Here is a 20436-nt window from a genome sequence, read left to right on the forward strand (position 1 = left end):
ATGGTGACACCGCTGTGTCCATGCTTACTGACGGACAGGACACAACGTTAGTTAGCTTTAGCAGCGCTTTTGACAGATTAGTAATAATCGGACCAAGGAACCGGGTCTGAGCAGTATAAGAACGGAAGGAAATGAGCAAAATGGTCGTTTGTTATTGATAAGTGACTACCATCGGTTTCAGGTACATTGGTCAACACATTATGAAAATGCTTATAAGCTGCTTTTCTCGCGATTACAGCGCAGCCAAGGCTTTTCACGAACCGACAAATGTACTGAAGAAGGTTGTACTGTATGTTATACATCTTGGTGCTCCGTGCCGAAGATGAAAACCACCCGACGGGTTGGCTTAGTGAATATACCGTTCAGCAGCTCAGATCCACATCCCGTATTCGATGCTAGCCGCAGTGGCCTCATTTCTACGGTGATGGAATGCAAAAACGCTCGTCTACACACATTCAGGTGCCGGCAAAGAACCGCAGGTGGTCATAATACTTCAGTGGGCTCCCGCTAACAGGCGCGTTATAAGAATAGCGTGGTTCTGGCACGTGAGATTTTGCAATTTAAGTTTGATTTTGAGAATAAGGACGCCTGCTGCTGGGAACGATGGGTTTTGCTGTGTGTGCTTGCGATAGAGCGCAAAATAAGCATACCTCTTCAGAAACGTATGACAGCTGTACCTACAAACATATCTCAAAAAGACATCTTGGCATAGGAGACTTGCGAAAATAAAACCGTATTAGTTATCGGTATCATTGATATCAACGTATTAGGCAGCGGCTTATCTAATAAAGCGTGCGTCTAGTGCGCACAGCTATATGACAGCGCTAAGTGACCACGAGTCAACGGAATCACAGTCTCATACTGGTCAAGTAATAGTTACGTGATACGCACCTTTTTGCACTCTCCGAAGCACTCCTGCACATTCTCGTGAAGTTGTACAGCATGGCTAAGAACTAAGAACCACTAGTTACACGAACAAACAAGGTAACAACACGTCAGTGTCAGCTAAAAGATCCGGCTTCTTTGCATCAAAGTAGTTCAGAGGTTAAATAATAGCAAACATTGGATCTTGTTGGTCAATGATTAGCAGGTTTTTTTTCTTGTCCCCTTCATACCCTTTACCATACCCCACCCTTACGCGAGGAGAAACAGTTACACTCAGGGAACTTCAAACCAACCTATGTCCACGCGTAACACCCCAACATGCTAGTTTCCCTACATAATATGGCTACCACTGCAAACTCTGCAAAGCGTAGCACCCTATGCGCTAGTCTACATGATGTGGGAATGCGCACGCGCCATAGCCCTACCACCCAACTCCCACACGTCCATCGAGCACCAGGTTACCTGCACTCACCCGGATCACCGGGCCAACCTAGTGGACCAGGCAAAGAGGACGGCTGGACACCAAGGATTCTTTGACCAAGTGAGGCCTCCCACCACAGGACAAAAACAACTGTCTGCTCAATAACAGTTTATTCGTCGTCATACCCGTCATGAATCGTTGCAGAACTCACCGACAGGCGCAAAACTTGTCCAGACCTCCGTTATACTGACGCAGAGTTTGCTTTCTTTCAGTTGTGGTCGGAATAGCTGCAATTGTGCCTTTTGTGGAAGCATTTACCGCAGGTGCAGGGAGCGATTGAACAGCTTTCGCGTTCGTCCTTCGACACTGCCTTAAAGCAGGGAAGAGCGCGAAAAGTTACGAAGCCACCCAAATGTATTGCTGCGGCAGGTTATATCTCGCGCCGCCATAATATCGGTCCGAATAAAGGATAGATGCACAAAAGAAAAACACACACACTAAGCTACATGACGCGTCAATCAGTCGAAGTTCTTGTCGAAAACTGTTTTGGCCATCTTGAGAAGGGCGAATTCGTGGCAGTCGTCATGCAGCACGTTGATTGCACCGAGACACAGTTGGTTGTACCGAGTCAGAATGTCACGCACCTAGAAAGAGTCCGATAGCGTTAGTCTAGTGCTGTAACACGCAAAGCATTTCGCAAATTTCTAGTGTCTCGAAATCCGCGGTGGTTGCCCAGTGGCTGTCGCGTGTCGCCGCTGAGCTCTACGTTGCGGGCGCGATCCTGTAGCCGCGGCGACCGCATTTTTATTGGGGTTAACTCCAAACGCGCTCGTGACGCGCATTTACATGTACGTAAATAACTTTCGTTGGTAAAAGTTAATCAGTAGTACCTCACTACGGGCGTGCCTCGTAAAATATTCATGCTCATGGTACTCCTAACATCAATAATTTATTTTAAAGAAAGTAATTTACTTTTTTACATCGCTCCAATTCCTTAGGTTTCCTTTGAACTGAACTGCACCATTTGACATTGTTTGTATATTCCGAAAATTCTATAAAAAATACCTGCTTTAAGCACCCGAGATGTAAAACGCAATACTTATGCGATGTAGTAGCAGGTAATACTTGTTACAGCCGTTCATACCTATAGAATGGTCGGCAATAATCAACCAGCCGTGCGGCTTACTGCAGGCAAATTCAACTTTTTTCTTCGGTATACACATTGCTCTTTTTATATTGTTCGTCTAAAATTTCTCATTGACACAACCTCTTACTTCAGCATCACAAAATAGGGCGATGAAGTTAACTTCACAAGTTGAACGCTCGAGATAGAAACTGTGTCGGCGGAAAGATGCCGAGTTTTCGACTTGATACAACTTATCTGATCTATACTTATCTGAACTTATCTATACAACGGGCTGATCTAGGACAAAGTTCTAGATCAGCCCGTATGGGTTTCCGCTGAAACCACGCACTGCAGTCGGATATGTGATTTTCTTTTATTTCATAAATCTTTATCCACCTAGGAGGATTTGCAGAACTAATTTGTCATGATTGCACCTACTACCTAAATGTTGGCCTCATAAGAAGCTCCAACTTTATCCTTTTGCATGAACATGACTGATATGCCCAAGCTTACTTACGCACAGGTCAGTTTATTTCGCACTTTTATTTTTTTACCTAAGCACTACAAAGGGACCATATTGTAAGTACCATAAGTGAAAACTTTCGGCAGTAATAACTAACCTCTATCGCTCTCATTGTTAAGGCAAGCATCGACAAATGTCCTGATTTAGCGTGGACTCCACGAATGCATTGAGTTGTAGTATGCTATGGGAAGATGCCACTACGGTGCTTTCTTGTGCTTTCTTTAAATGGTAATTTGAAACAATCTCAGCGTCTGTAACCATTATCTTCTTGTACAGCTGCGTCAGGGAAGATTGAATGTTTTCATTGGAAAAGATTTCTTGCTTTCATAACCTACTTGGCGCATGTTGTCTATATGACCTCGCGTGTCACCTCTCAATAAAAAGATTGCGTCTCAATAAAAAGATTGACACTACCAGCGCATTAGATCGATAATCTACTCATCAGGCCGCAGACCCTCGCAATGATTAACTGTACCTTGCCGCTGTTCCTCTCCGTGCGTATACGTGGTAGCCGCTCCCAAAAGACATCATATATCAATTACACGATCCCAGTTGACGAAAATCCGGCTGCCTAAATATTAGAGTTTCGAGAAGTTCTTGTTGATTATTTTATTTTTGCCAGTAAGATAATTGTCTGTTTTCTACGCACGTAGTGCTTTCTGCGAAAGACAAAGAAAAGTGTAAAAATATTGAATTCATACCTTCTCAAACATGGTTTTATTGGTGTCGAAACTGTAAAAGGGTGCGCCCGCGATGTACATTGATTTGTCCTTTTTGTCTTGCTTGGCATTGGGCAAAGTGCATACCTGGAAGGTACGTGGAACGTCAGCAGATGGCATATATTAAATGGCTTAGGTATACTTAGCCAATAGCACCAGGCAAGCATGAAAAAAACCTAAGTTGAAACGTCATTAAGAAATGTGCTAGCGTAGATTACGCACAAAAATATCTGAGCAAAATAACTACCCATTTTATGAAAGCATGCCCATAATCGGCTCTACAGGTCGCTATAACCACTGCGAGTAGGCGCTGCTGCCGGCCTGGAGTGATTCCAGGTCGTCATTACATGGTCCCGCTTCTGCCCCAGCATACCCAGTGCCTCCACTAAGTGCCTCGAAGAATAAAAAAAAATATATAGAACGAAAACATTTACATTAAACAGCCCCTCTATATGTTGATGTGCGTTTTTCATGCAAGCCATGTGTATTTTTTTAAGACAAGGCCTTCTTAGTGGACTTCTGAGGGATTTGGCATAGCTGGGAGTTGGATATTTTGTAACTACCACTAGAAGGAAACGGCCGGTTGGGTGACTCGTAGAGGTCTATGAGCATTATGTTTCTAAAAAGACACCTCGTCATGCCGAAAGTACCTAGTAAGAGGCAGCAACTGAGAACGTAATAATAAAAAAAAACGAGTAGAGGTATACGTAACCTGCGCAGCATGTGAGTGTCCATCGATTCATTGTAGCTAACTCTAGTGCAAAAACTCCCCATAGCACTCATGCATTGATATCGCTAACCACGGAGGAAGGAAACTAAGGAGAGGCCCTACCCCCTGCGCGCGCTAGGAGAAAAGTGTGGCGGAAATGACGTAGTAGGTTCTCATTTTTTTGCTGCTTTTTTGGTTTTTTTTGTTGTATGGCCACGCCTTTTGGGTCACAATCGCGGCGTTGTTATGGTTTTGAGCGCTCACACGTGTTGCTCTGGTAGGTTTCGGGCCGTGGCAAAGGCGCTGAGTGGGCGGGTTTGCGTTAGTCACCGTGTCTTGTTGCGCTGTGTTACCTGCACCGTGCTCTGCCAGATATTGCGCGAGCGCGCGCGACACCACGCGCAACGCGGCGTGGTGTCGCGAAAGATGTAAACAAGAGAGGAGGGTGGCCCAAAAGGCGGAGCATCGCCATGAGCAACGCCAAATTCCGGCTTCACTTTTGCTTCACAAAGAGTGACGTCAGGGCCTCTCCTTAGTTTCCTTCCTCCGTGTCGCTAACCGAGAGGGCGCCGCCATGTTGCTACTCTGTGCATGGCGGCAGACAACACGACGAGATGTGATTAAGAGGAGACGCTCAATCAACTTGATCCTGGGCAACCTTCAGTATCGTGGCCCCATCTAGTTCAAGCGCATGCAAACGCATGCTTTCGCACGCAGTAAATCTTACATAAACATTTTCTAAATAGCCATCGGAGGTTCCTAAATATATAAAGAATGAACTTACCATAACTGTCCTTACGTACATAATACGTGTAAATGCTTGTTTTTGCGTCACAAAATTAATATTGCTAGCGTTACAAAATTATAGGTAGCAACATGGCGGTATCCTCGCGGTCGTCACATTTTTCGCTCAGTTTTTCCTCCATGGTTCGTGTACAAATTTTTGTGTGAGTGTCTGTGTCGCTGTCGCCCTCTGCCGTGCCGCTCCCCAGTGCCATCCAAGTTAAATGCCGCACCCTCTTCGCCAGATGGCGTGAATGGTCCGAGTTCGATAGGGTGCCTCACCGCGCGAACTGCGAGCACGCTGCCGAGCACGGCAGCAGGGAGGGCCCGTGCGTCGAGGACCCGCATAGACCAAGGGGCGAGGAGAGCTCGGTCGGAGAAGAGCTTCCGAGCGCGCGTGCTTGCTGTCAACCTCGAGCGCGCGCGGAGGCGAAGGTGGCGCAGCCGAGCTCAGTAATCTGCATTCAGTGGCCGCCAGCTTTGACGGAACCACAGCGCGGCGCGGTATCTCAAGTGTGCGTGAGCGGCACGATGTACTGAAGCGTTGCGCGGTCGCATGACACGCACGGCGTGCGGTCCCGTTACGCCGTCGAGAAGTGGACGCTCGTATAGACTGGCTTCTGGCGCAGTCTGTCTGACCGGCGGTGTTCGGTGCGCTTTGGCGTAACCGGCTGAGCGATGTGCGTACTACAATTCATGAATGGGCATTTATTATGCAAGCCTTTTTAGGCTGCTACTACTCTCTACAGGCCATGTCTCGCGCGCAGCGTGATGAAAATCGATATCTGCCCTTTGTTTTGTTTTCCTAACCGAAACTTGTTGCCTTCCTCTAGTTTGCGTCAATCATTCTCTCCACGAGTTAAATGGACGCGACCGTATCCACTATAGAAATTGAGAATGCTGCAGCGTGTACATAAAAACGAAATTGTCCAGAAACTCCAGAGGTCGCGTTTGAACGCAAAAGAAGGGGTGTGCGAATAGCCGAGCGTTTTGTCGGGATCGCAGAAACTCGAAAGCTGCTTAACGTGACAATCGCAGTAGAAGCACCACTCGCGCTAGCGCGATAGGACGTGCATTTCATTGTTGGGGTTCGATGAGGAACGCGTCTTACCGCTCGATTGCACAAGTGAAATCGATTTCTGTGTATCTGCACCTTTGTGTCTACAGTGTCGTGACGTTTATTAGGCCGCGTGCTATAATATGCCATTAGCCTATTCTTCGTCGACATTTACAATTTTATTCTTCTTGTTAAGACTGTCGTGACTTGTGTTAGGCTTGAGATATGGTGACGAGTTATTTTAATTATAATGTCCTCTTAGCAATAACATCACCTCATCATGGACGCTATTACGCGCACGGTAGCTCGAGTAATCTCTTTTTAAACTCTCGTTTTGCCTTGCATTAAACCAGGATATATCTGACTGACAATGTAACAGGCCTAAGTGGCGATTTCGTGCGATGCTCATTTCCAATACTGGTGCATCAAAATAACGTGTCAGATAGTCAGGGCTTTTTCCCGTCGTTTCTGAGTCTTTTAAGCTTTCACGCATTTGTTTGCGCAACATGAGCTATCGCCACTCGCGCCAAGCCCAGATATTACCAGTTTGTATTACATCAGTAGATTGTTTTAGTAGTCACTTCCGCGCTCTGTTGTTGCTATACAGAGGGGAGCCACCACTCTGAGTGAATATTTAAACTCAATTGGATGCACATTGCTGAAGTGTTCGGAGTTATCGTTCTCGAGTACAACCTGTAGGGTATTATTCGATCTTGCAAGCATAATGTCGCTTCCGCCCCCTACCTCGTGCTCGCGATCAGCCTATAAAGTAACACACTATTAGCAATTCATTTTCAACGACGTTGTCAGTTCGCGCGTAGCCCAATTGCACCGTAGCGCGATTTCTCCCACGTGGTGTCAGACCGGAGTCGCAACAGCCGTAGTTGCCCGAGCGACGACAATGACGGTAACTCAAGTGCTCAAAATTTATTCCTCGGACCAGTAGAAGCAAAGTGAAAAGCAGCCAGAAAACTAGCGAAACTAATGGTAATCTTTTTTAAACTTTAGATGCATGATCAGTAAAGACATGTGGAAATGCGACTGGGCTAAAAGGCATCGCACTGCAGGTGGAAGCCGAACCAACAAGTACCGCTTTGCGCGCGCGCTGCTTTCTCCTTTGCTCTTTATTCCTACAGTTTAGTAAAAGGGGCAATTAATTTTCCCCAAGTTGTATCTAGTTTTCTTGTCTGCTCGCTTCGATAGGTGCAGTTTAACAAAGGTACAAATACACGACTCTGCTCTGACCAGAGCCGCTGATTTCACCTCATGCCGACCTACTCGTAGCGGGTACCGAAAGGGCAACAATAATGCGCGCGGCTTTAAGCGACTGTAGACCATATTAGATGGCTTGTAGAATGGATTCTATGCCGTTTTCTCGTCGTTAGGGTGCAATATACAACAATCATTTTGGTCGCATGGAACGTCGCAGAATTCGAACAAACACGTGTGTTGGTGTGCGAAGGGTGAACGAAGTACCAAAGGTACTCGCAGAAACTGAAGTCCGAAGCCGCTGAATCGAATTCCGGTGGAGGTAGTGACATTTCGACGAGGGCGAAAGGCAAATACACCCGTGTACCGTGCATTGGGTACACGTCAATGAATCCAAGCTGGTCGAAATTATTGGGTCGAATTATTGGTCGAATTTATTATTATTATTACTAGGGCATGCCTCATAATGATAACGTGGTTCTGGCACTGGAAATCCCACAGAGTCTAATTTTCGAAAATGAAACTTAACCCAATAACTGCGCGCGCACAAGCGAAATGGCATTAGGCGTGTTTCGTTGGAGCGACTTAGTAAAGTACTCATGCAGAGATAATTGCTTCGAAATGTGAGCAGTAGTTTGTCCGCGCGAGGATAAACAGCTGCCATGTCTCCTGGTCAAGATTTGTCTGTACTTAAAGAAAAGATCTAACAGTGCGTGCATATATCGGCGTTATATACAGTCTGGTGCGCGTAAAAAAAAACATATTCACGGAAAGAAAAAAAAAAGAATTTTATTCCCGTATGCATTTTTCGTCGAATAGAAAAAGGAGAGCCAAACAAACGTAACACTTCCTCCAGAATAACGATGCTCACTGGAATCATTCATGTGGATCTGGCGTCCATGTCAAACGATGTGTATAACAGCTCGTGTAGTTTTTTGTTAAATTTCAGGCAGCAAATGACAGTCCCTTACCTAGAAAATTGGTTTCTCCGAGGAGCCAGATCAGAGTGCTAGCTCACTGCAGGACATATAAAGCAAACATTTAAAGAGTAAAAGGACGCATACCATTACTGGAAGGAAACCGCCAGGAAGAACAGTTGTGACAATGGGCCTATGATAGTAAGCGTTAGGGTTTTAAGCCCCTTAAAACATTCCTGACTGCAAATCTGAAACGTAAAGTAAGCAATGCTGCGCCTCGATATATGAAAATGGACGCCGTCTTTTTCAGCACCTACTTCGGACTGCTTGACAGGGGTAACGCTGTCGGCAGGATCTCCAGGCTTGTCGATTTTCCCCACTGCCGAAGCAGACTTTAGCGCAGCCATTGTGAACGCCGCGCAGATCTTAAGGTTCGGCAATGTTTTTGTCGCGTTCTCTATGGTATCATTCTGAAAAAGAAAGAGAAATCATCGCTTACCCGCTGTTTGAAATCAGAAGACGCTGCCGTCTCCATTAAGCCTCAATACTTTCAAGATTCTTCTGCACATCGACGCGGTTCTACAAGTGTGAGAGGTAGCAAATAACGGGCATTCTTTGTATACGACTTTCGCCGATGCTACCGCATACCTGTGTGTTCATCTTCTGTAAGCGCTCATTTTCTATACGCCAGAGTGCCAAGAATAAAAAGAGACTCCGATTGCTGCAGCAAGTACCGCCACTCTCGAAGAAAGCTTGGTGCTAACTCAATACCGTATTATTCCTTAAGACTGTGTGGCACCCCTTATAAGAACCTAGCAGGTTGCGTAGAATCCAAATAGTCCCGTAAAACCATGTAGGATCCGACGTGAAGTTTGTAGATCACGATTTTTCCAGCTCAAACAGCGAGCACATTTTGGAACGCAGGGTTCTAATCGCGACAGAAACAAGGTAAGCAATTTCTGTTATTCTGGATTATATTAAACATGTCACCTGGAACGAGGATGAATTGCGTCTCCATATTTCGCGAACACGCAAGTAATTAATAAGGCTGAGTTTTTTGGAAACCTTTTTCTGTGCAAAGTAGTTTAAGAAATTGTGCCTGAGTGCGCATTGCACCAGACAGTCTCGGACCGAAGAGAGCTAGCCCCGAAAGCGCAGCTTACAAGCTCAGGGAACGAGATGAAACATGCTTGCACAAACATTTGCTTTCGTTGTTTTTCGTCTGTGTTCCTTCGCAAGGCCAGTCTTGACATGCCAACCTCTTCAATCCCGACTGCCGATCGCGGAACAAAATAGGTAATAGGATCAGTGCAAAAGCGCCTCGTTACTGTATTTAAAAAAGAAGGCCCTATGTACTTGTGCGTGACATGGATTACGAGAATAAATTCCGAAGCAGGAGGCTTTTTCTACATGCCTTTGAAAATGTTCCATGAATGTTAGAAATAAAGTGAGACCATTTCTTCGAATCCTTCATGCCCTGTTTTCTGTCAGGAGAGAAACCACAGTTGATGTTCACATGAGCATTGTTCGAATCAGCTAATTATTGCTCATGCCGAGGCTTGGTAAAATTGTTCCCAAGTAAGCTACAGACGAGACGTGGACATCCTCTGTGTCTACGAAACGGAAACGTGCAACGAGATTCACATTCACAGTAATATTAGCTGTCAGCTCCCTTCAAGCTCCCCAGTGACAGCCAAACGCATCCGAAAGCTAGTCGGCAGGTTCGCTATGAAGTTGAGTATCGGCTCACAAATTTCACGCTGCAGGCATCGCGCTTAACATTGCATACGTGTACTCACGATGTGGCGAAATGGATTTGCCAGGGTTGCGACTTTGAGGTGCTCCAGGCTGTCTTTATGCACGGCAGGTGGGAGAACGACTAGCACTGTGAAATACCTCTGCCTGCATCGAAAATCAGAGAAAGGTCGTTCGCGAACTGTTAAACTTGCAATTTGCAAAGTGCAAATGTGCAACTTATGTAGACAAATAAGTATAAAACCACAACACTCAACGTGGTTGATCACTTCTTTTTCACAGCATTGGTGCACGCAAGCTGGCCCAAGGAAATAAATGCAAGTGCAAGAGATGTGTCACTTACATGTCGGTGGTGATCTTGGGAATGTCAGCTGCTTGAACCTCCATGTACACGGTGCCCGTTACGCTTGCGAATAGGTCCTGTAACAAGAAATAACATCGGTGCCTAGGGCAAAAACTTCAAAACATAACGCGTCAGTGCACATGTAAGACTAGCAAATTGTTCATTTAGGTGCCTGAACCTTTTCCGCCCTCAAAACAACGGTGGAAGAAAAGTGTCACCTATTTCATCTGTCACATCGTGACATCAGCCTAAGGTAAATGAGAACGTTCTACACTGTTTCTTACGTGGCCGCAAAACGAGCAAGTGAATTGAATATGGTGCTTGTGGAAGCACCGTAAGAACTCGCGCATAATACTAGTGCTTCTGATCCGTGACTTCATCATTCCAAATTTGTCCTTTGTATTGTATATGAACTCAAAAAATTTTCACCCCAAATCTACAGTTCCGGTTGATTTGTCATGGTTATTACGCCATGGCGCTATTTAGCTCGAAGAAGCCGAAGCAGAGTTTCCATGGGATGACATCCATGAGAAAGGACTCCTCTCTTTTTTTTTTTTTGACAGTAAATTCCCTAAGGACGACAACCAAGGCATGGATCGCCAATAAAAATGTTTTCAGCAGGTCTTTGTTGTGCTGCTCTCGCCACTTCTTCTGTCCTTAAATTTATGGTTTGCTTAAATGTACCTCACTCGTGTTCAGCGGGAAATAAAAGTTTCCTGGATACTTTTTCTTGGCTAATATCTCTTCGTAATATATTCGGGTCCGTACTATGCGCGAGGTTTTACGGTACTCCAACATATGATATGCACAAAGTTGGGACATCACATTTTGCATAAACGAGCGATATACATGTATGCCATGCGTTGTAGGAAATGCGTTCGAACTTCCTTGAAAATAGAGAAAATGAGATAAGCAAACGGCAGTCATACATTTCAAAACATGTCTCAATGTAGTAATTGGTCAAGCAATTATGCAAATTAAACTGAGTAAATTTTAAATGAAGCGACTGAGATCGCAGCTTCATATAAGAACTCTCGTTTGGTATTGGCCCACCTCTGAGGCCCAAGCAGTCACGTCCCTCATGGGTGTTTGCTATGGGCATGACAGTTGCGCTCTTCAGCTAATCAGTTCCGCTTTTCTGCGTGAAATCAGTCGGACTTCATTAGGCTGTGACAATTAGCGGCATCTGCCTTTTGCATTTCTCGAAACGGTTATCAGCTGTTCGGTAACGCGCATCAAGTCTTCCATTGTGAGCAATCCCATGGCTATTTCGGTTTAAAGATGTGTACTCTAATTTTCGCCATTACTTATCTAATTAAATGCATTGAGTGATTTTCAAATGTAATACTCTGTGTCCAAAGCAATGTAGAGGAGATGCTTTAGTTATCTCATGATCCTTAGTTTGAAAAAAAAAAATGTCGAATGCATTTCGTGAAACATTCAGTATTAACGAACTCAAGACCTAACCGTTATCCTGTAGAGGAATTGAATGCAGGACCTGGTACACAGCCATAGAGACGGTATACACAGAGCGAGTAACTGCCAGCGCTTCTTGCACCGCCAGTCAAATCTTGGGACATCGAGTCATTGTACTGTGGTATACGATGAAAGCAGGGCCCTTTGTAACGCATTATGACTGAATTTTATCCAAGAGCGATCGCCCAGCGCGCTCCAGTGGTGCAAAAAAAAAAAAAAAACGGCGGCTGCCATGTGATTCAGTTGTTACGTTTGAATTGCTGAACACTACAGACGCTATTTGTTGTCCCAGAAAACGAATCGCAATCCCACTTGGTCAAATTTTGCTCTTTCACTTGACGTCTTTAGGTCTGGAGGAACTGTTTGGTCATTCTGACCCACCAGCATCGCCTGTCGACAGAAGTTGTCACTGCGATTCATCGACACTCCTCGGCAATTTGCGAGAAGCGTAGCGTCGTCTTCAGTCGAGACACCAAGCTGTGCTAAACTCGGGATAAGTGGAAAAGCAGCTTTAATTCGAGGATCATTTGCGAAGACGGGGATCAGTCATGTATTACTTGGAATCCAATCATTAAGAAAAGTAGGCACGCATGTTGCATTTAAGGTGCGATCGACTGTTAAAGGAGACATTTTGTACAGCACGGTCGAACTCTGGCAAGTGCACAATTTGTTGCCGTTTGCAGCAGATGACTTTTGGTTTGTAGTGTTTGCACCTTCCTACAGAGCCCTCCATTGCATTGATGTAGCTTCGACCAGCACTTGCCGCTAGGGTGACAGCAATGTGAGAGACGCGTATTTATTTATTTATTTATTTATTTATTGACCTTTATTTCCTTCTTTTGTAACATAAAGGTTGCACATAAAAAATGTGTCTCTTCGCTTTAACTGTCGACCGTACTGTGCTCTACTAACGCAAGCGAATACTCACGTCAAGAAAGTTTATGGCATCGCTGACAGTCCATCCTGCCCGAAGCCTCAGGTAGAATCCCATTAAATTGAGAACGTCGTTGTTCACCGCATCGATGAGATTTGAATCGGGACAGTACCCAGACGCGTGGATCTCTCCTTGGTGGGCATTCAGAACCCCAGAGTGGGTTCCGTAGGACTCGGTTAGGAAAGTGTCCACGGCTGCTAGACCAGCTAAAATTGGGGAAACAGAAAATTCATAGGCGTCGTGTCGATATACCGCGCCTTCTGGTTTTTCTCCCGAAAGCTACTGAATTGACAACAAGTCAACGCATATAATATATACTGCAACGGGTATAGCGAATATTTACAACAATACAATCATATACGAGGTTACACCAGCAACAAGTAGTAGTGACGGACACGAGCCCCTCGAGTGCCGCTGGAAACTTCGTTGCTGTCGTCATCGTATGAAACGACGATGACAGGTAAGTTGGCTTTAGCAGCCGTAGACCAATGAATAATGACACATTGTTAGTGCGAATTCGTTCAGTACTAAACATTCAATTGTACGCTAAACCGAAGTTCTTGTTCTTGGGTAGGCGGCGCATGCGCAGAGCGTGCCCACGTAGCACGCAATCCTCCTGTCGCCGACGACCGTACCAGCGATTGAGCGACGAAGACGTAATCCGAAGCGACATAAGTTACGTGCGACCCAGTGACGCAGGCCAACCACCGACGACAAAAACCGGACGTTTCGCCATTACAGACCCTACATCGCCAATATGATCCCATTTGGAGGAAACTTTATGCGTCCGACCACGCAAAGCGCGTCGGCCTCCACCACCATCATCATCATCATAACCGTCATCATCCTCATAACCATCATCATCCCCATCATCATCATCAGCAGCAGCAGCATCATCATCATCCTCATCATCATGCACTTTTGCCCACTGCAGGACAAATGCTTCCTTGCGACCTCCAATTAACACCGTCCTGCGCCAACCCATTCCAACTGGAGCCTGCGAATTTCTTAATTTCAGTCGGCCTCCTTGATATCTCCTGAAAAGCACATTTGGTTATTTTGGTGACAACTTTTCCACGACGATCATGTACGTCCTGCATGCAGGAAATGTGTGATTTGGTGGACGTCTGGACTCCGGATCCCACCTCCTATTCAGCGGCCTGCAAATCACCAAATGGTCTGCCGATCAAGACACGAATCTTCCCTGTGCATGTGCCCCAACTGGTCAGCTCCTCTTGATCCATTTTGCAGCCTACGCGTGCCACCCCTTTCAGGTAAAATGTCACCTTGGGGCGCTATAACGTGAAGCTATTCCAAACTTTTCTATTCCAATTCTGCAATCAGCCCACCGCGATTGGTTAAAAATTTTTTTGGACCACCCCCACTTCACCTGTCTGTCATGCGACGTCACGAAATCCGCGATAGCTCCCCATCTGATATGACGTGTACACACTGATTATGCATAATTTGACCGAACAAAACAAAAATAGTTACTTCTGATTCCACACCTTTTTGCCATTATCCCTCGGCTATTGGTGAAAAGTTTTCGGGCTGCACCCACTTCACCTACCTCTCACGCGACATCACAAAACCGCAAAAACTTACCACGTCAAATTGGCGCGTACGCGTTAAAGATGCATTAATATGCCGAACGAAACTGAATTTTCTTCTGAATAGCCGAAGGCTGCCCTGTTCCGAAAGGAACAAAAGATGGCTGGCGCCGATCGCTCCGGCACTGGCTACTCGCCCCTGCCGGAGAGCATGTGTTTATTTCCTTGTAATAAAGCTTCTTGCGTGGCCGTGTAACGTTTTCGAGAACTTTCGACACGTTTCCGACCTCGTTCTGCCAACTCTGCTGAGGATCCGTTTTAGCGTCATTCTTAAGCTTCCGTTGCATGCCGCCGCGATTGTCGACGAGCCACCGCAAGAAGTAAGAGGAAGCGGCCAATCGCATACGTCGGCACCACCCTCTTCATCAGGTTATCGATATTCAGTGCAGTGGCTCGGCCCCATCGAATCCCTCTCAACTTGAGCATGCTTCTCGCCTCTTGTGAGCCAATTAGATAAGACAAGCCGCTCAGTGCATACAATGTTGCTCGTTTTTCAAGCAAACAAAAGCAACCTCCTATGAACGAGGGGAGCATTTGATTGGTTTGTTCAGACAACCCTGCGGGTGACCGCCCGATGATTGCGTCGGCGGGGACGCAAATTTGAGGTCAGGAGATTGGAATAGAACATATTGGAATAGTTTTACGTTATACGGCCCTTGGTTTAGAGCAGCGTTGGGGCCCACCTGTTGTGGGCGCTGATGCGCTTGTACATGGCTATCCAATATCCAACATCCAAACCATCCTTGACAGAAAAAGTTCCCGGGTCCCGTCATTGGTGCAAAAACAACAACAACAACAAAAAAAAACAAAGATAATCAGAGGAGCCTGTGACTGCTGCGCTGTAGCCGCTTCAGTGGTCATCGCGGAGCAATCAAGACGGCGACCGCTTTAATGTTCCGCGCTTGGTTGACAAAACGGGCACGCAGGGAAGGCTTACCCCGCACCTCCGCGAAAAGAGGATGTTACGGGGATAGCCGCACGTTCACAAATTATAATCATTTACGAGGTTACATAAGCGACAGGTAGCCGCGACGGATGCAAGGCTCTCGCGTGCCTCTGGCAACTTCGTATAGCTGTCGTCATCGTCCAACGGACAGTAGCAGCCCCTCCTCTGTCGCGTGACAGTATAAGTCACACGCACATTTCTGTAGGCAGCGCAGGAAAGGTTATGTGTATGCACCTGCTGTCTGGGCTTGATCAGGCCGTGGTTGACGGGACATGTCATTGCGGTTAATACTGATGCGCACACTTCTGCCGAGTCATGCCAGTGGCGATAGGCTGCTGAACTTGAGGCCACGGGTTCGATACTTGACGCGGCGACCGCTTTCCCATGGGGTCGGAGTGCAAAAATGCTTGTGTGCTGTACACTGGGTGCACAGTATGAAGAACACCAGGTGTGAAATTTTACTGCGCGGTGCCGCACTACGGCGCGCTTCGTAATAGCATCGTTGTTCTGGCACGCGAGGCCCCAGAATTAATTTTAAACTGAAACGCTCATATCTGAGATCCAACTATGACCTATACTTACGGCCACATGCTCTTTGTAGGTTCCCTAATGCCAAAAGACAGATGCATGTTTTTTTTAAAAGTTTCCTGTGGCTATCTTCTTGGGCACTTATGTTCTTTCAAGTTCGAATGGAGTCCGAACAGAGAATGTTCTTGGAGGATCGAAAGTATTTATGAATGACGCAATGTCAGGGAGTCACTTTGGCTGCCCAGGACGTAAGCGTTAAATTGTGTAATGCGGAAATTTTCTCTATTCAACGTCAGGCACTTCAGAGAATTGGTCGCGATGTCCTGGTGGTTCTGGTCGTGGAACGCAAGTATTTTTTATATTTTTTTTTGCCGTTGATATTCACAAAATATGCTGTGGAAAAGCCTTCCATTTTTTTAGGAAACAAAAATATTATCTCTTATAGTGGGTTCTGTAACTTTCCTGCTTCTAATTGAGGAACACAGGAAAATTAGGCCAGAACAGCCACGCATGGATCTGGCAAGCGCAAAAGTGCCGCCAAGATTAAACTATTTCGCACTTGTGCGCCGCTACCGCACCGGCCACACAAAAGCTCAAACTAAAGATACTTACAGACTGCAGCGTGATTGTATAATGTGGTGAAACAATAAAGCATCACGGAATCTACCTCTCTTGCATTCAGTACGAGTAAGGTTGAGTTCAGTACGAGTCGTGCAAATACTAAGCAGAGATGAGGAGATCCGGTGAGAGAAAAAGCGCCATCCCGAGCCTTGCGAAATTTAGTGGCGCCATCTTGTTAAAGCTGCCCGCAAAAGCACACACATGTGTACACCAAGCTTTAGAAAAACCCGTGAGGTCTTTGTTGAAGATGTACAGATTGAACTTACGAAAGTTTAGATGCGTTCTATACAAACGTGCTAGGTGCAGTTTCTCATTTTTGCATCAAGTATTTCTATAATATGTGTCGCAATATAGAACAAACTCAACCATTTTAAAATAATTGCGGCAGCCACAACATCATGGCGACGCGTTTGCGCTTTCCATCTTTGTAACGCGCTGTTCATTCAGATTTGGTTATATTAACTTGACGTAAAATTCAAGAAATCTGGTCTGCAAAAACTTACTGTGGCCGGCCAGAGTCATTTCGCCTTGGCTGTCGAACTCCAACACTTCCTTCATGGCATACACGTCGCAAAGTTTAAGCCCGAAGAGGTTATTTACGATATCCGGACTTGGCACTGCGAGGAATTCGACGAGGCATATAATGGGATTGTTGACCGAACCTGGAGCGAAAAGACGGCAATTTTTTGTTATTACCTAAATAACCACGATCTCCATTCATCAAGGCGGCTCCACTGAAAAACACAACCTAGAAATTCAAGGTAATAAGGGAAATTTAAATTCTTTATCCACACCTTCCAATTAAAACTACAGTTGCTTTGATATACAAATGCACAACGTCCGCCATTTTGTATATTCACGACGATTACAAGCAAAGCTGTTACTTTCGAGTAGGGGCAATGAAAATCTTAGTTGTATGTACTTAGCCCCATACTTTACGCTACTTTCATATGATTAGGCCGTTGGAAACCTTGCCAACATATAACGTTTTTGAGACGTTGCTAAGGAATTTTTTACGAAGGCAATAACTCATCCACGTATAATTTGCTGCAGAAGAGCGCTGGACATAAAATTTATCCTATCTTCAGTAAAGTCGATTTCGATAGTACCTATAGCTCACACTGTAAAAAAACAGCTGTTAATTTAAAGAAAGTCTACAGAAATTTTCGCCAAGTGCTCTGTTACAGAAACCTGTAAAAAAAGAACAGAAATTTTCGGTTCTTCTTGATGTCCAGCCGATAAATCGAGTCTAAACGGAAATATAACCAATCTAAATTATTGTAACTGCATAAAAAACTATAAAATAACATTTTGGAGGTTTTTTTTTTTTTAATACACTGCGTCTTTTACATACATCATGCACGACGTGCTGTGTGCGGAACTGTTTCGATGTACCGCGCTCTATTCAAGATGGCTGCCCTTCGAGTCGACGCCTGTCTGCACTGGTCCGTTTCTTATTTCGCTAATATCTCACGAGTTGAGTAGTTTTCCTTTTAAGTACATTAGAGAAAGTGCATGACGTACCCTCTTGCCCAATAATTTCCACGTGTTCATGACATAGCCCAATACTTTGTGTGTTCATGACATAGAACAAGACTGCAGGGCGGGCAAAGAAAATTCAGGCTGACAGTGGCAAAATTTAGCAACTACGTGTTCCGACGTTTCCGCGTAAGTTGCGCTTTGCGAGGCGGCGTGTGATATGGATCGTAAATTTAGCTTTTGTTTTTTTTTCTTATATCACTCCTAAGGATTAGCCGATGTGCTTGACAAATAGCTTCTTGTCGATTGTTGGCCTTTTCGGATTGTATTTGTTCTTGCTGTATCTGCGAAAAAAAAAAAAAGTGCGCGTGCGTTCTCACAAAGCTCAATCAGTGACGTTAGCTCTTAGCAACGATCGAGTGTTTAGTTTCTTGAAGTGACTAGAAAGTGCGCCTCGTTTCGTTTGTGTAATATTTTATTTTAATTTATTTGATTGGATGCTGGCAAATGAACCCGCCGAATATCGGGGAACATGATAATGAGTATTGATTTTGTTGCTTACAGTTTGCTGCGCTTCGAGTGTTTTAGTGCGTTCACTGTCGTACGCAGTCCGGCCGGAACACTTGACTGCGTGGCTTAGTGTGCTATCCCCGAATTTTGAAAAGCACAGGGCGCAAGGTGCGAGTTACCGAGCGGCGAAGATATGCTGTCATCACACTCGTGGCCACGAAGAATTGCTCGCATGTCGTCTGGTAGCCTCACTTCCTGGCTCTGACCAAGAATAAATAAATGTATGAATGGCGGACCCCGAAAATGAGAAGGGTCGAAAGATTGCATAAGTTGGACTGCAGCAGAACTTTTAGTAAAAGAAAGTAAAAAGGCAGCATGTGTCATTGTTTCACGTACTGTAGAGTTAGCGTAATGTATACACTGCTTTTCCATTATTAGGACACTACATTATGTTGTGCCATTTCGGTTGATGTTGTTAGGAAATAGTTGAAGTCTGATTTGCTTGCGACCTATGGTGCTCTCAAGGGTTTGTGTAAGTGTTGTTTATGGTAAATGCCGTAAATATCTGGTACTGGAAAAAGAAATGCAGATTTTTTCCCCGTTCCTGCTGTTAAACGTTACAGCAGACGAGACAAACGCAGCCGACACACGAGAGCTCGGACTATAAGGCGCTCACGACCAATATAATTTTCCTCAGGCCTTGTGCCCCTGCGCGGCATTTTGAGTGCTGATAGTAGGGGTGATCCAGAAAACACGCTGATGGCACAGGCGTTCGTAGACTAAGAGATTTTGTGGTATACTACGGGCTCCTACAAGCGAAGGGTGAACACGTTATCACGTTGCCGCACTCTGCAGAGCAAGTATGCACCCAGCATGGCCACGCGTCGCAGAAACGCCGTGACGCGAGAAGCCTGTCCTGCCGGCTTGCCTTGTCGATTGCTAGAAGTTTTGAGCGCACCTAGTCTGCTTTGCGGGAAAGCGCACTTTTCTTACAATCTCACATTTCAGGTTGCAGGAAAGTAAGCTTCGCGTTTATGCAGCGGGCATACAGTGTATTTTTTAGCCATTTTTTTTTTGTAGGGACGGGGGGGGGGGGAGAGTTTGGTAAATAAAAAAGCACATGGAGAATATAGCACGATTTGGCCTATTGAGGTGGATTACCTAAATTAGTGGATTTTACTTGAGCGACAAATTGCGATGTGCAGGTTGCTGCTTAAAACCATTCGCTGAATAACTTTCTGATTATTCTCTTTGGGGCGTAAGTCCCAAATCCAAAATTGGGGCCAAGAAGTAATCAAGTCATTGCGCTACAGTAGAAATTCGAACACCAGCGCCGTTTTCAAGACATCCGTGTCCAAAGTCTGCTAAAAACTGCATTGACAGTAATGTTAAATTCATCCTGTACCATTGCATACAAGCATTCGAGAAGCTATAAGGGGGAAAGCCCGTGAATTTCATTGTAGACTTGAAGGCCGGATATCTAAAGTCTCGAAAGGCATAAGATGGGTCACCTGGTGCACTGTAGGGGTAGTGAGGTGGCTGGGAGAAGGCTTCGTCCTGCTGTATACATAAATACGCTGATAATGATGATGCTATTAATGATCGATGATCATCATGGTCTCAAAAGTAGTGCTTGAACTATAATTTTCACTAAACAAGCATCACTTATTCATTGTTCGGCTTCACTTCCGCAATTTCGACAAGTGCCCTATACTCAACAGTAATTCAGTTGCAGTCGCAGTTTATCATTCTTTAAATAAAACAACAGAAACTGAAACTCAATTAGAGTAGCCATAAAAAAGAAACCCACGAGAGCATGTGTATAATCATTCTTAGCTGGCTGCACGTTTTAATATTGTTTCAATCATACTAGCGCAGACGGTTC

The 20436-nt window shown here is 45.2% G+C and overlaps 1 protein-coding gene across 1 annotated transcript; it reads right to left on the reverse strand.

The window, feature by feature from the left end:
* Window positions 1-1485: 1485 nt before the first annotated feature.
* LOC129383127 (uncharacterized) lies at window positions 1486-17218 on the reverse strand. The gene is made up of 7 exons (XM_055067450.2): window positions 17066-17218; window positions 12852-13063; window positions 10448-10524; window positions 10149-10251; window positions 8667-8819; window positions 3657-3761; window positions 1486-1950 (listed from the first exon to the last, which is right to left on the reverse strand). Exons 1-7 carry the CDS (start codon window positions 17118-17120, stop codon window positions 1825-1827), a joined length of 831 nt encoding a protein of 276 aa, XP_054923425.2. The 5' UTR covers window positions 17121-17218; the 3' UTR covers window positions 1486-1824.
* Between the last annotated feature and the right edge of the window lie 3218 nt (window positions 17219-20436).

Source organism: Dermacentor andersoni, chromosome 3 (assembly GCF_023375885.2).
Source record: "Dermacentor andersoni chromosome 3, qqDerAnde1_hic_scaffold, whole genome shotgun sequence".
NCBI classification, from domain to species: domain Eukaryota; kingdom Metazoa; phylum Arthropoda; class Arachnida; order Ixodida; family Ixodidae; genus Dermacentor; species Dermacentor andersoni.

What these genes read in the sequence shown, in the direction of transcription:
- LOC129383127 (XM_055067450.2), bottom strand. Translation starts at nt 17,120, where the DNA reads ATGAAGGAAGTGTTGGAGTTCGACAGCCAAGGCGAAATGACTCTGGCC. An exon ending in AATGACTCTGGCCGGCCACA is followed by an intron (nt 13,064 to 17,065) that starts GTAAGTTTTTGC and finishes CCCCAATTTTAG; the next exon opens with CTGGTCTAGCAGCCGTGGAC. An exon ending in CCCAAGATCACCACCGACAT is followed by an intron (nt 10,252 to 10,447) that starts GTAAGTGACACA and finishes TTTTCGATGCAG; the next exon opens with GCAGAGGTATTTCACAGTGC.